Source organism: Halichondria panicea, chromosome 7, assembly GCF_963675165.1.
Source record: "Halichondria panicea chromosome 7, odHalPani1.1, whole genome shotgun sequence".
NCBI classification, from domain to species: Eukaryota; Metazoa; Porifera; class Demospongiae; order Suberitida; family Halichondriidae; genus Halichondria; species Halichondria panicea.
In genome coordinates, this window is record NC_087383.1 from 2288838 (window position 1) to 2305723 (window position 16886).

General features: G+C 41.7%; 1 protein-coding gene across 1 annotated transcript; it reads left to right on the forward strand.

Moving 5' to 3' along the window:
- Nucleotides 1-1543: 1543 nt before the first annotated feature.
- On the forward strand, nucleotides 1544-4503 carry LOC135339143 (NACHT, LRR and PYD domains-containing protein 3-like). The gene is made up of 2 exons (XM_064535284.1): nucleotides 1544-1951; nucleotides 2112-4503. The coding sequence occupies exons 1-2, from the start codon at nucleotides 1642-1644 to the stop codon at nucleotides 4436-4438; spliced, it is 2637 nt and encodes an 878-aa protein (XP_064391354.1). The 5' UTR covers nucleotides 1544-1641; the 3' UTR covers nucleotides 4439-4503.
- Nucleotides 4504-16886: the final 12383 nt, after the last annotated feature.

Here is a 16886-nt window from a genome sequence, read left to right on the forward strand (position 1 = left end):
ACTCACACACCCACTCCCACACCCACACACATCACACTCCCCCCTACTCACCGAATTGGTGGCCAGTTCTGTGTTGCTAGTTTCCAGCATATTATGCAGTATATCCAGGTAGCTATCCACAATCAACTGGAGCTTTCGTGAGTCACAGGCTGACAGCAGCTTCTCCGTCACTTGCAGAGCCACTCACATGCCTGGGGGGAGGGAGAGGCATGAAAATGGTATTTTGTACCACGTTTGTGAGAAAGCCATTGGTTGTATCATAGATATAACATTTAAAGTTCCCAGCCACATAAGATACATCATTTTCTGTTCCGGAGGTACAGGGATGGTCGATAAATTTCACTAGCTATACATGACATGTCGATATTGTATACTGTACAGGTATGTCTCTGAAATAGTCGTCTAACCCGTTTCTCTCTCTTTTGCAGGCTCTGACGCAGTCTCAGAGCGAGGTACTCTCCAATATTGTCCAGATGGTCAGGGGAGGTTTGAACAAAGAAGAGCAGCTTGTCTATATTAGCAGACACAGGTGTGGGTGTTTGAGGGTCCTCTGAGAAGAGCCCATCAACCAGCCGTTTGTAGCGAGGTTTGGGGCAGCAGAAGCACGTCGCCATAGTTAGATCTAGTTCTGTGTCTTGATTGATTGTAGACCTAGCATTTATTTGTAAAACGTAGAGCAGAGGTTTTTATGTAATATGTTGGCAACCCTGCGCTTTCTTCTGGGTTTCTCACCCGTATCGTTTGAGGTACCCCCGAACGAGTCGGGTAAGAACTCAGCTAGTTCGATAAATTCCCCATTTTCCGATTTTTTAGATAGTTTGTCGGGAATGGGGATGGCATTCTGGCCTACATTGACCGTATATGGAATAATGCTTGGTATCGTCGGTAATGTGGGGAGGCTCATGCGGGTTTGAGTACGGGGGGCACTAGTGGATACGAGGGGAACATGTGCTAGTGAGGTACTTGACATACCTGCCGTTCCGGTGCTGACAACAGGGCCTGAGGTGGGACTCCGTGGGGTACCCGAGCCGGAAGCAGAGATGGTTGGGATCGAGGGTGGGACTGATGGTGAGACTGATGAGGGGACGGCTGTGGGGTGGTGTTGTTGGACTGCTGCCTGAATCCGCTGGTCCATTGCGGTGATGATCGTTGGTAACACCGCGCCGAGGGCTGCCTGGACAGAATTGGCAATCATGGTGTTGAAAGTTGTCGGAGTTGTCGTCGGGTTGGTGGAACTGATGGGCGGTGTTCCAGTTGAGGATGTGCTCGAGGAGGTAGTGGTCATCTTCATATAGAGAATTATAGGATAGATCAGCAAGAGAAATCTTGAGAATTATGGGATAGACCCAGAAGAGAAGTTTTCTATTCTTTCACTGACTGCCTGACCACGTGTTTCTTGCGCATGCCCGTGTTGGTTGCAATTGGTACTCCATTATATTTCTGAGAGAGCTAGCTGCAAGGCACAGATTTATTTGCTGGAATGGCCACTAAAGAGCAGAACCAAGGTATAAAGACTGTCATGTTTCCTATAAAGGATAAACCCAATGATTGCTAAAGCATAAAACTCTCATTGGTGATTGCTAACCTTGTGTGCTTGCTTATCTATTCTCAGAGCTCACAATTGACGATCTGAAGACAGAAATGAAACTGACTGATGAGCAGCTCAATACAGCAATAAAGGAACCAGATCTACCCGAGTTAGCAGCATGTTTCGATAACACTGATGATTATCTTGAAAAGCTGGAGCTGTCGCCTGGACAGAAAACTGACGTCAGCGAAGTGAAGGCTAAAACACGTCTAAACCGCACTCAAGCCGGAATAAAACTTGCCCTAGAATACTGGCAGAACAAGAACCAACTACAAGCCACCTTCCAAGCTCTGCTACTCATCATACTCTCCCTGCTCAAAGGAGACGTTGCTGTTCAAGTGTGCAAGTACTTGTCTGACAAATGTGAGTCTGTTATGTGAGAGTGTGGTCATTGTGGTACCATACGTTGTGGGAGTGATTGCAACCAAATAAGGGACTTTCAACTTAATTGCTATTGTTACACATACAATTCTCTATTTACTATCACCAGGAATGGTACTCACCTATTGTTTTGTTTCTCCAGACTCCACCACCTCGTGTCCCCACTCTCAAGAGAGGGTCCTGCTGAACCACAAGCTGTCCTCGTACAGGGACTACCTACAAAGTCGCTACAGAGAACCAGACTCCACATCAGCCACACAATGGCCTCCCGTCTCAACAAACAAAGTCTTTAAACTGGCCATGATTCAGAAAGAGAAAATACAGAGAGGAAAAATCGACGATGAATTTGTTAAACTAACAATCACAGGAAAAATTGACGATATTTTACTTAAAAAAACTCCGGTTAACTTGACGAACATTTTCTCTGAGATTGGAGATAGAAGACACTTTGTGTTGATTGAAGGAGCTCCCGGCTCTGGCAAGAGCACCCTTGCTCTACACATTTGTCAGGAGTGGGCAAAGGGGAAACTGTTCCAAGAATTCGATATTGCAATCCTTGTCAGACTGAGAGATCCCCTCGTTAGAGAAGCCATTACAATTTCTGACTTACTTCCCTGCACAAACAAAGCGATGGCTAATGAAATAGAGACTGCAATTATGTCATTGTACGGCAAAGGTGTACTGTGGGTGCTGGACGGATGGGACGAACTTTCTTCTGACCTCCCTAGAGACTCAATCATCAACAAACTAATTCGACCAGGCACGTCACAAGAACGTCCGCTACACAAATCCACCATGATTATAACATCTCGACCATCATCTTCGGCTGAGCTCCACCCACTAGTCTCGTCCAGGGTGGAAGTGTTGGGGTTCAATCCACATGAACTAGAACAGTATTTCACTGAGTGTCTGAAAGGTGACTCACAAGCTGTGCAGACTCTACTGGAGAGAATTCGAGAGAACCCAGTGGTAGAAGGTAGCTGCTACCTCCCCCTCAATGCTTCCATTGTCGTTAATTGCTTCCTTTCTGACAACCACTCCCTCCCAACATCCAACCACGGGATATTCACATCAATTGTCCAGAGCTCTCTCAAGAGATACCTCCAGGAGAAGTTGGGGAAGACCACTCCAGTGGGAGACATCACATCCCCAGACTCACTGCCCTCGGAAATCAGAATGCAGACCGTACAAATGTGTCAACTTGCATATCATGGGATCGAAAAAAACAAAGCGACATTTACTGACAGTGATTTGGCCGCTCTTTGCATTACGAAGGACATTTCAAACGTTGGATTATTACAAACTGTTCCCAGTATCATTAGCGATGGTCATTTGGTTTACTACTGCTTTCTCCACCTGTCTATTCAAGAGCTACTGGCAGCAATCCACATCTCTCTCATGTCTCCCAAGCAACAAATCTCTGTATTCCAGAAGCTGTTTGGGAATCCTCGATTCAGTGCAGTCTTCCAGTTTTATGCTGGTATCACCAAACTGAGTACAAGTAGACCAATCCTCAGCAAGCTACCTCGATTCTTGTGTCCAGTTCCAGCCACTGTTTTTGATCTGGTCAGAAAGGTTGTCAAAACTGAGAAAGAGAAGTATGGTGAGCCGAAGCCCCTTTTGTTGTCCCTCATCAATTGTTTGTACGAAGCTAAAGACTCGCGACTGTGTGTGTTTGTGGCTAATCTTCTTAATCACAATCTAAATCTTAATCACACTACAATGAATCCTATTGACTGCCTCTCTGTTGGATATTTTGCATCAGTTTGTTCCAATAGCAGTAATGGATTCACACTTAGCCTCAAAAATTGCTCTATTAGTGAACAAGGCTGCAAATTTCTTGCCCGAGGACTCTCCAAGTGTCCCAACTCTAATAATGATATTCCTACAGGAGGGATACACATCGCTGAGATTATCGAGAACACTAGTTCAATATCTGGATTGAATTTACCTTTTAATGCCATTGGCAACAGTGGACTTAGCACACTCTGTGAGGCCTTGTCAACGAACACATCATTAAAGACACTGAACCTGCGCAATTGCTCACTAACAATATCAGACGACAATGGAGCTGCCCTCTATCAACTTCTGAATACAAACAATTCCCTCGAATATCTTAGTTTGAATGGTAACACAGTGACTAGCTGTCGTCACATTGCTGCTGGACTTGCAGTTAATAAGACTCTGAGAACATTGGACTTGGAGTGCTGTGAACTGACTGATCAGAGTATCGAGGAACTATCAACTGGACTGATCAACAAGATTAAAAGACTGTACATATGGGGTAATTCCTCAATAACAGAAGATGGAATGAAGACGCTTGCCAGACATCTAACCACCCACTGCTCTGAACTGACACTATTGTTGATACCCGACCACCTAATATCCTGTAGCAAGACAGTATTCAGGGACGCTAACGAAGAGAGGAAGAGAAATGGACTACCCGAGATTAATGTGTATGTGTATTAATTGTTGTTTACCCGAGATTAATTATGTTTATTAATTGATTGATTATTAATTGTGTATTCATTAGATTATTAATTTATAATTAATTGATTATTATTAATAATTAATGTTTAGTTATAATTATATTATGATTATTGTCGTTATTAATTAATTAATAAATGTTAATTAATTTGTTGTGTTATGCATCTAATCTCTATCATTGGTCAATATAATTATAGCACATGTACAGATGGTGACGAGTGAATTCAATGCTTCCTACTGACACGGAGAGCATGTCATGCACTAGCTGTATGTATGTAACTGAATACACTATTGTAATAATGCTATAATCTCCACCTAGCTAGCCTCCTTCACAGGCTTTCAAGAGAAGTGCGGCATGGGCCGGGATCGAGGCTAATCTCGACATGATCTACTTTTGACAATAATTATATTACTAGGACAATTTACAAAACAGTTAGTGTACAGAAGACTAGAAGTATGTCGGCACATTACATAACAATTACCTAAAAACAAATCAGTTGGAATTGGTCAATACAGCACAGTAATAATGATGGTTTAAATTCAATGCTCCCTACAGTGTCACAGAGAGCACATGCACTGTACGTATAAAACTGTCAATGAATGTAGTGGAAATCCAATTTAACGCTCTGTCGATTTTTGTTTATAGGAAGATGAGCAGATTAACGTTCACTTTGGCCCTTCCAAACATCTTCATGATTGCCAGGCCCTCGTATTGCAGCTGAAGGAGGTCCTGTGTGGGGAGAAGAGAGGGCAGTGAAACACTTCAACTGGTATAAGACAAAGAATGCATGTATTTGTAAGACAAATGAATACATGTACTTACATACACAGTACAAGCATACCAACACTATACCTGACACAAGGCAGTAAACTTCTTAAACACTTTACGTACCTACCAAATTAATTCTACCTGTACACACACCCTCACCTGGAGGACCAGCTCCACCTTCTCTATCTGCTTGACGTGATCTCAAACACAATACTTTCGAACCTGAACCTGGGCGAGTAAGAAATAATGTTCACATAATTATAGCATAACGTTGCACATAAGATCAAGGTCGTAAGCAAGCGGTCAGGCTGGTCAGGTTTTGGCCTAATCACTTTTTGCAGCTCTGTAGGTAATGGTCGTAAATATTGTGAGTGATAATGCGCATGCATGCTGTTTTGGTGAGGAAAAGTGATGACCTTTTCTGAGGTAAAAATTCACCACTGTACAAAAGTTCCAATAGCAGAAAAGCAGCTGACCTTTAATTGCAAGTTGGCCTGACCACTTTAAAGTTGCTTGCTACGCCCCTGCATGAAGATTGGGGCATAAAAATAAGTCAATAGCCTCACACTGGAGGAATTGTTAAAGTCTAGATTAGTAGTATAGTCTGAGCTTCAGTCAAACAGTGGACAAAGTACGTACCAGAGCAATTAATGGCACATGTGATGATGATCATGTTGTTTAATAGAAGTATGCTAGTATAACGGCTACTCAAGTATACGGAGACTCACAGAGTGGGTGGAGCATATCTCCATGAACGCTGATGTATGGATGATTGGCTTGGTCACGTCAGAGTACTTGTCGCTACCCAGCCTTCTGTCCAGGGGGTCCACTGTCGATGCTCGCAAGAACTCTCTGTGGGGGGTACAATGGGTGTATGTATATTCATACCCTCTGCATGGCAACGAAAATAGGTAATGTGCAATTTAGATCATACGATACTTTAGTAGAAGGTAGAAACACACATGGCATCATCACATGACCATCATTCGTACATACACACTTTCAACTATTTGACTACAAATTCAGTTTTGGTTATCACATTTCTTATACCTAAACTTCTTGAAGGCGTCCGAGTGTACGGGTTTATTACTGACAGGGCAGCACTCTCAGCCTCAAACTGTGCAAAGGAACAGGAAAAACACGATAAACTCTTAAACCAACAGACAATAATCATGGAAAGTTAATAATTTTCTGCTGATTTGGCGTTTTTTACCAACAAATAATATTTAGTCCAGTACTAATTTAATGTACATAGATGCAGTGCATAATGTAGGCCATAATCTGTACAGGTATGCTGTACCACTTTTATTACCTGTTGTTTGTAGCACTCAAATATCTACCCCATCGGCACACTGCTCTGCTCCAACTCCTCACAGCGATCCAGTGCCTTCTTGAGCTCTTCCTTCATCACAAGTCTCTCTTGCACAGCAGACTGGGTAATAGATTGCATGGTGGTCATGTACACACACACAGGTATACAGATACAACCATCACAACATTGTGGTAGTGGTACAGCAGTTATAATAAAGGTACAGTAGACTCTCGCTATTCCGACTCTCTGAAGTACACACTTCTCTGCTCCAACTCCTTGCCTTCTTGAGCTCTTCCTTCATCACAAGTCTCTCTTGCACAGCAGACTGGGTAATAGATTGCATGGTGGTCATGTACACACACACAGGTATACAGATACAACCATCACAACATCGTGGTAGTAGTACAGTAGTTATATAATTGCAGGTACATGTATTAATGAAAGCACTGCGGGTGCTGATGCCTCGGTGGAGGTGCAAAGCTACATAACATAAAGCTACACACATTATCATGATGAATATTTTTGCATTTTTGCTGCATGCAAACTCAAATTGCATGGTGGTCGATCATGTACACACACACACACAGGTAATACAACCACCATGTGGTAGTGGTACAGCTGTTTGCTCACTGCATTACCACAAAACAACAAAATACCATACAATGTTGCTATGCAAACAACATGTGATCCTAAGCAATGATGGCTTCTAGCACTTGTAGGTACTTTTTGAGAGTTACAAAAATGGCTAATCTGCGAGACCCTCAAAAATTACCCACTATAAGGTGGCATCAATATTAACTGATACAGTACCCGAAATGCAACTTTTATATGGGGAAAAAAAAGGACAATAGTCTCTAGACACAATCGGCATCATGTATTGTGTATTTTGCCTAAGCCTTAATCTGTATAGCAGGTTATTTTCGTGGGATAAAAAATCCGAGACAAAAACATAGGCGTGGTGCAGCAGTGATTTTGTGTGTAAAAATTCCCTTTGCTTCACTGCATTGCATGCGTTCCGGTCAACCATGCCTACGTTTTCGTGAGTGATAAATATTCGTCAAGGTTTAGCTTGCCCACGGAAACTCTACCCAGGACGCTATACGTACGGTACGGTATACTGTACCACTGTATCACCTGTTTCAAGTACTCTTCCTTCTCACGTTACTTTGTAGCACTCGAATATGTCCACCCCGTCCACTGCTCTGCTCCAACTCCTTACAGCGATCCAGTGCCTTCTTGAGCTCTTCCTCCATCACAAGTCTCTCTTGCACAGCAGACTGGGTAATAGATTGCATGGTGGTCATGTACACACACACAGGTATACAGATACAACCATCACAACATTGTGGTAGTGGTACAGTAGTAATAAAGGTACAGTAGACTCTCGCTATTCCGACTCTCTGAAGTACGGCCTGAAATGTGGCCAACTCACTATTCTGTATACCTGCTGCCCCAAACTAGTAATTTTATACATAATTATACATTTTGGGTGTGGTTTAGCAGAAAAACTGTGTGTGGGGGGAGTGGTTGGGGTGTACAATGAAAGGTAGGAAGCGGGATGCTCATGAACACTACAATGAAAGTTATAAAAAGGTAAACCGTTTTGTGAGCAAACACAGCTGTGGGATTACATTGTAATAGAGAGGAAATGATTCATTTATTATCCTCGAGACAAAACCGCAAAATTAGTCATTAATATTCGAGGTAGGTTGATTTTAAGCCGCGGCTATTTTCTGAAATGCAAACTACCGCGCTCTTCTGGCCAAGTTGCACTGTCCCAAGGGTGGCCGGATTAACGAGAGTCTACTGTACATGTATTAATTATACAGTATTCACCGAGTGTATACATGTACATGCTAAACTCACATCTGTCTTGCTGTTGGCCAGTTCCAATTCTCTCACCAGCTCAGCCATGACACCTGGGTCCATGATTTGAGACCTCTCGAGCAGCTTCTCCTCCAGCTCCCTCAGCAGGTCATCCTCTAGACATTGAATGGTCTCACTCTTCTCCTCAACCTGACAGGGGAACATCAATAAGTTGCTGCCAGGTGGAGAATACTCGACATACAATAGTGACGTGCATGTACAGTCAACTACTGAAAATCTGGCAATGAAATTTAACGGTATTCTCCCACTTTGAGATAAAGGTCAGCTTAAAGTTGGACTATAGGTTAGGTATTAAATAGGCATCTGCTATCAGGGTTGTTGCAATAACTATTATAAAGAGATAGTAGCGTACGTGTAATCACACAGTACACCATCAGATCGGCTATTCAGAGCATAGATCATACAGTATATACATGATCAATTGCTAAATGCTCTGAAATGCAGCTCACTAGCAAAAAAGTAATACCTAGCAAATACGGTAGTAGATCTATTTAAGGCCACTAAACACTGCACATGTGTATCTCTCACCTCTGTGGGTGGTATAGGAACGAGGGAGGCCCTCTGATACTGTCTAGAGGACTGGATTTCTTCTCACTGCCAATCTAGGAGGTATGAAAACAAAATATGCATTTGGTAAAATCTACTCTCAAACAACATTGCACATTGACCATTCCTCCTCTCACCTCCTGCTCATTCATGAACATCATGAACCTTTGAAGGACTCGTCACATAATCTTGGAGCAAAAAGATACGGACTTGGTTGAGGATTTCAGTGTGAGGATAAAGTGAGAGAGGAGGTTGTGGGGGGAGGGGCCTCAGACCAGGGCTGGTGAGACACAGTGTCACGTGAGAGGAGACTCGGACACATGGTCCTCTGTCTGGACAGCTGCTGTGAGGAGAATGAGAATTGTAAAGCACTGGAATTGAACTGTGCACAAGCACGAAATACATGCACTATTTTATTCGCACCACATAACTAACTAAAAATGCTCACCAATAAAACACCACACACCACTTGGTGTACAACATTTTAACGAATCTACAAATGAACTTCAGTTCCTCTAGACAACCTGCCCAACCCTCCACATACACACTGGCTGCATCATGCATAAAGAAAATGCATCTATTTTCACAGCGTTTGACCATCAAACGTATCAGAGAATAATCTCACGCCCATATTGCTGATTTGCTTGAAATGTCCACCACCATCTTAGCAATGTACCAGCAAGGGGCTTTTGTTGTGAGCATCAAAGGTAGGCCATGGCATTCAGTTGCTATTGATGAGTCACAGGTACTCTCTGATAAGAAGATCTTAATTGGACTGTTTGTGTCTGAAATGGGAGGCTTACTACAACTTCATATCAGCTAAAGCCTACAAGGTGTTAGGGCCTTCTGAAAATATGATTTCTTCCACCAACTCGATTAAAACTATATAAGAAACAATTTTACTTTTCCCTAGTGAGATCTCAGCTCTCTCAACTCTGGCGACCAATTACTGCTCAAATACATTTATTCTTAAAGTGATTGAGCTCACCTTTGGTAGCGCTGACTTATCACAGCTGTTGGTCCAATTCTCCAGAACTCTGAGCTTCCCCTCGAGGTGCAACTGCAAGTGACAGAAGATTTAAGTTGAGGTTGAGAAAAGAGTTTCATGCAATAAAGTTAGAAGACACTGAATAAGCAGATTACCAGATAAAGTACAGCATAATTATGTTCTGGACAGGAAATTGTCCGGGTATAATTGGAACAGATTTTTATAGCGCATGCGAAGTGTCCGGGAATAATTAGCATGCAGCTGCATACGAGTGAGCTAAGTTTAATAGAACAGGGTACGACTGAATAGTTGCACTATTATAGCTATCTAAAACTAGATACTCAAAGCTATCTAACTGCAGCACTCTAAGTATTACTGGCTGGTTATGACTGTAACTCAACTTTTCAAGGTATTGTCCGGACAAATGTAATATTAAAGCACAAGAGTGTCCGTTGTATTAGAACAACGAAAATTGGCAGGCAAGAGTGTCAGGGATAATTAGAACTTTCTGAGGCGATAAATTAGAAGATATACGGTACATGCAAGTTCGTTGTCTAAGGACATAATTATTGCAGTGCTTATAACTATGGCTAATACAAGGGTGCTCAGTTAAAGTCGACCATACATACTTGATCCATATTATACATGTACCCTGGGAGCAGTACAATAAGTCAAGAGCTCATAGTAAAAAAGAGAGAGTATCGAACGCATCGCTATCTTGCATCAGATATATTCGGAAAGTAACGTGACACCCTGTCTGAAACACGTCATCAATTAAATTGATCAGTTACAAAGCAGGAAGTTACGCTACTTTCCAAATACATCTTATGCTACGTTGGATACTCTCTCTCTCTTATTATGGGACTCTTGTTATTAGCGGCCTCTCAAAAAATTGGCTAAGAATAATTACATGTACACAGCTGTAGGTACACACTTGCCCAACCCACTCACCAGAGAGGACACCTTCGAGGTTAGGTAAATTTATGACCTCTAAAAGTAGCGACAGCTGCGTTGACAATTAATTTTTAATGCCGCGTCCTAAATGGAGGTAAATGTAGGCACACCCTAGTAAAGTAGTAAAGATTCTAACTCACTGGAAAATACGTTTTTAAGTGGCTATAGAAATCGAGGCAAGTAGACTGAGTAGAGTTACATGTACCTCCAATTAGATGAGACCCTCTAAATAATGGACACCAGGTCTTCAACATGATTTTCAACCTCCAAAAGAAGCGATCTCTGGCTTCAATAAGTTTTAAAAAGTGTTGCTTTAATTAAAGGTCTTACGGTAATCACATTTCTTACTTGAATACGTCGGGTTCATTACTGACAGGCAGCATTCTCAGCCTCAAACTGTGCAAAGGAACAGAAAACATGATCCACGACGTACCTTACAAGGTAACATAAACCAAGAGATGAACCAGACAATCATCTATGGCTAATAAATTGACTCACCATCTTTCCATTGGGAGAATGCTGTAATACTTTAGCAATGGAGCCAGGTTTTGTCTCTAGCTCTAGCTAGCTCTGTGGGTGAAAACAATATGTCTTTGGTGGGTGTGGTGGTGAATGTAAAAAGTGGGTGTATCTCAATCTTAGATATCTGAGATACACCCACTTTTTTTGCAAGTCATGCAAAAACAACAACACTCAATAATATATTTCAGAGAAATCTAGAGCTAGCTAGCTGCAAGGCACAGATTTATTTACTGGAATGGCCACTAAAGAGCAGAACCAAGGTATAAAGACTGTCATATTTCCTATAAAGGATAAACCCAATGATTGCTAAAGCATAAAACCCTCATTGGTGATTGCTAACCTTGTGTGCTTGCTATCTATTTTCAGAGCTCACAATTGACGATCTGAAGACAGAAATGAAACTGACTGATGAGCAGCTCAATACAGTAATAAAGGAACCAGATCTACCCGAGTTAGCAGCATGTTTCGACAATGTTCACAAAGGCTATCTTGAAAAATTGGAGCTCTCACCTGGAGAGCAAACTGACGTGAGGACTAGAGCATATGTAGATGGCACTCTGGCAGGAATGTTGCTGTCTACTTAATTGCTATTGTTACACATACAATTCTCTATTAACTATCACCAGGAATGGTACTCACCTATTGTTTTGTTTCCCCAGACTCCACCACCTCGTGTCCTCCCTCCCGAGAGAGGGTCCTGCTGAACCACAAGCTGTCCTCGTACAGGGACTACCTACAAAGTCGCTACAGAATGCAAGTATCCACATCAGCCACACAATGGCCTCCCGTCCCAACAAAGACAATTTTCAAACTAGCCATGATTCAGAAGGAGGAAATACAGAGAGGAAGAATCGACGATGAATTTGTTAGGCTAACAATTACGGGGAAAATTGACGATATTTTACTTCAAAAAACTCCGGTTAACTTAACTAACATTTTCCCTGAGATTGAGGATACACGAAACTTTGTGTTGATTGAAGGAGCTCCCGGCTCTGGCAAGAGCACCCTTGCTCTACACATCTGTCAGGAGTGGGCAAAGGGGAAACTGTTCCAACAGTTCGATATTGCAATCCTGGTGAGACTGAGAGATCCCCTCGTTAGAGAAGCAAAAACAATAGAAGATCTTCTCCCTTGTAGGAATTCAACACTGGCATGCCAAATAGGGGCAACAATTATAATTAATTGATTGATTATTAATTGAGATTGATTGTTATTCATACAGTTTTGACAATTGATTTTAATTCTGCCATAATGCATTCAATGACAATTTAAATGCATAGAGAAAAGTAGTGAAGTATTATATACTAGTATATATAATTATGTTAGACACTATAAAAACAAATGTTGTTAATTAATTACAACTTGTTAATAGCACAGCAATAACAAAGGCTTCTCCTTGGTAACAATAACAGACACACAGACACACGCACACGCACACAGTCAGCTTTACCGTAGCCCTCGTGCGGCTACGCCTCGAGGCATAACAAGGGCTTCTCCTGGTAATAATGATAAATGCTCACATGCACAGTAAATTGTCAATGAACACAAAGCAATTTGCTAGTGAAAATCCAATTTAACGCTCTGATGCCTTTTGTTCATATAATTATGAGGAAGATGAGCAAATTAACGTTTACTTTAGCCCTCCCAAACATCTTCTAAACATCTTCATGATTGCCAGGCCCTCGAATTGCAGCTGAAGGAGGTCCTGTGTGGGGAGAAGAGAGGGCAGTGAAACACTTCAACTGGTATAAGACAAAGAATGCATGTATTCTACATAACACAAAATCATATTAGTACTCCCTTTATTGCTCCCCTCACCTGGAAGATCAGCTCCACCTTCTCTATCTGCCTGCCCAGGAAACGACCAGACACCTCAAACTTGCTCACATCCACTGACGTCATCTTAAACACAACATTTCTGAACCTGGGGGAGTGTTAACATAGCGCTCAACGTTACACATAGAGGCATAAAATAAGTCAATAGCCTCACACTGAAATAGATTAGTAGTAGAATCTGGACAAAGTACGTACAAGAGCAATAATATTAAGAGCAGATGTCGATGATTATCATGTTGTTTGATCATAGTAGAGGGATTCCCAGAATAGTACATCAATGACAAGAGACATACGAAGCTCTTAACATCAATACCGTGACACACCAATGTACGCAGGAATTGAAAGCACAAATTCTACATTGACAGCCCATATTAAAGATCTAAGCACACAACACAAGTATGTTAGTATCTGCTATGCACTCTCCAGTACGTAGGTAGAGACTCACAGAGTGGGTGGGGCATATCTCCATGGACACTGATGCAGATGATTGGTTTGATCACGTCAGAGTACGCATCGATACCCAGCTATCTGTCCGGGGGGTCCACAGTCGATGCTCGCAGGAAGAACTCTCTGTGGGGGGGGGGAACAGTGAGAGTCATAATTATTAAGATTCAGTTTCGGAGTCATAAGATTCAGTTTCGGGAATAAATGTCATAGAAAGTCACTAATTGACTCACCTTTTTTCCAGCCGAGGTAAATGGAGCACAGCTATAGGTTACGTCTCTGTGGGGCATGTAATAATTGATTGACTGAAATTGAGTATCAGGTTTTAAGCAACTAATAAGGATTATCACTTATTGAGCGCACAATTCCCCGCCCACACACACCTGGTCAGTAGACAGCTGATTGCCTATCCACAACATTGAAGGATTTTATCGCAGCTATGTACTTCATTGTACAGCTGCAAGGGGAGTGACGTGTGATACAGTGTGATTCAATGAAAGTCAGTACAACACAGTTAGTGTATGTTTACCAAAGAGGTACATGAGATTGTTCTGACAAATCATTCTTGTACTCTCTAATACACTAACAGGGTTTCATCTAGGATAACAAGTTGGGGGGGGGGGGGGAGATTTGGGAGTGCGTAAGCGCATCACAAAATGTTTGGCTATATGCCCACTTTTGTTTAAATGATTACATCATGCTTAACTTAATGCTAATGTGATGACATGTAGTACTAATGTGATGATGTCATTAGTTATTAGATTCGCTAAATAATAACTTAGGTACTTTACTGGATACCCAATTGAAACAAAATTAAAATTCCTCACAATTCACCACAACCACAGACAAGTACTATCTATGAATTAGATTATTTTTACACCACAACTGTCAAAGATAAAAATCACAAATGAACCTAAGTCATTTTGAAACATACCTTGTAACCCCCCCCCCCCCCCTGTACGAGTTATATGTTTGTGTTAAGCACACTTAACAGTGTACTCTAAAAGCTACATTTTGATAGTACAAACTTGGGTATGATGTAAACACTACTGACGTTTTGGCAGGATTAGTGGAACATATATTTATGATCCATTCCCCCCTTAAGCCGTGGCTATTTTAAAACACCTCGCTATTCTGGCCAAGCTTCACTGTGCCAGATTAACAAGAGTCTACTGTACATGTATTAACGAGTGCTGCAAGCTGCGCTGTGCTAATGCCTCTCGTCATGTTTCGCTTTCTCTCAAACTATGAGAGTGTTAGAGAGGTGAAGAGGTAATTACATAATGTATTACTGTTGACAGAATTGAATTACAAATAGAATAGGAGAGGAGCTGAATGTAAACAGAAGCCTATCTTCTCAACGTTACACAGACTTGTGTACATCTATTGTTATCTATTCTATAATCATTGTTGTGCTTGTGGCTTCTTACCAGAATCCCAAGAGAAAAAGTAGATCAGGATCTGGATTATCTCACAAGTGGGGATGAGCGCGCATGCGCATTAAATCTGCAAGAATAATGGGTGTCTGCAAAGAGAACAAATGGCTACTATACTAAGCTATATAGCTGCTTCAAACAACAGATCTTTTCTGGCTCTTAGCGAACAAAAAGCAAGCGCTTTAGTGCAAGGCTAACGAATAGTGTGAACAGATGATTCTGAAGAGACTGTAACAGCCTTCAATGTCAGTCAAACTAGCCATATCTCGAGAAAGAAGCCTTAGTTTGCTAATCCACGAATAAAATCCAAGAAAACGTGGCTAAAAGCCTATAGAAGCTGTTAGTTTTTGTCGTATTGCAACCATTGAGCAGCTACAGCTGGAATACACACACAGACACACACACACAGTCAGCTTTAGCGTATCCCTCATACGGCTGCGCCTCAGTCGAGACATAATACATTATTATACAGTATTTACCGAGTGCATACATGTACATGCTAAACTCACATCTGCCTTGCTGTTAGCCAGTTCCAATTCTCTCACCAGCTCAGCTCAGCTATGACACCCGGTTCCATGACCTCTTGAGCAGCTTCTCCTCCAACTCCCTCAGCAGGTCATCCTCTAGACATTGAATGGTCTCACTCTTCTCCTCAACCTGACAAGGGAACATCAATAAGTTGCTGCCAGGTGGAGAATACTCGACATACAACAGTGACGTGCATGTACAGTCAACTACTGAAAATCTGGCAAAGAAATTTAACGGTATTCTCCCACTTTGAAATAAAGGTAAGCTTAAAGTTGGACTGTAGTTAGGTATTAAATAGGCATCTGCTATCAGGGTTGTTGCAATAACTATTATAAAGAGATAGTAGCGTACGTGTAATCACACAGTACACCATCAGATTGGCTATTCAGAGCATAGATCATACAGTATATACATGATCAATTGCTAAATGCTCTGAAATGCAGCTCACTAGCAAAAAAAAGTAATGCCTAGCAAATACCGTATAGCGGGTATATGTCGAGGGTATAAATGTTCGCGGATGGACCTCTACAAAGGATTTCGCGGATTTTATTTTCGTGGTCTGAGTTCCAGCCTTTTGGCGCATGCGCACATCAACATGCAGCTGTACCTACACACCGTTAGCCTCGAATCCATAATACTGAACACGCCTACTATTATAAATTTTCGCGGTACAGGCTCAATCCGCGAAAACTGCGAACATTTATACCCTCGAAATATACATGCTATACGGTAGTAGATCTATTTTGATTAAAGGACACTAAACACTGCACATGTGTATCTCTCACCTCTGTGGGTGGTATAGGAACGAGGGAGGCCCTCTGATACTGTCTAGAGGACTGGACTTCTTCTCACTGCCAATCTAGAAAACACAACACGCATTTGGTAAAGATCTACCGTAATCGTTCTCATTATAGAACCAGTAAAAAATTTTTATTATTCTAGAAACAATGTACCAAAAAAAATTAAAGAGGGCGTCCTAATCGAGGCTGGTTCTATGATTGGAATGCTTTTATGGTACTCCCAAACAACATTGACCACAATTGATCCAACAAAATTAAAATTCCTCACAATTTACCACAACCACAGACAAGTACTACATGTATCAGATTATTTTACACCACAACTGTCAAAGATAAAAATCACAAATGAACCTAAGTCATTTTGAAACATACCTTGTAACTCCCCCCCTCTGTACGAGTTATATGTTT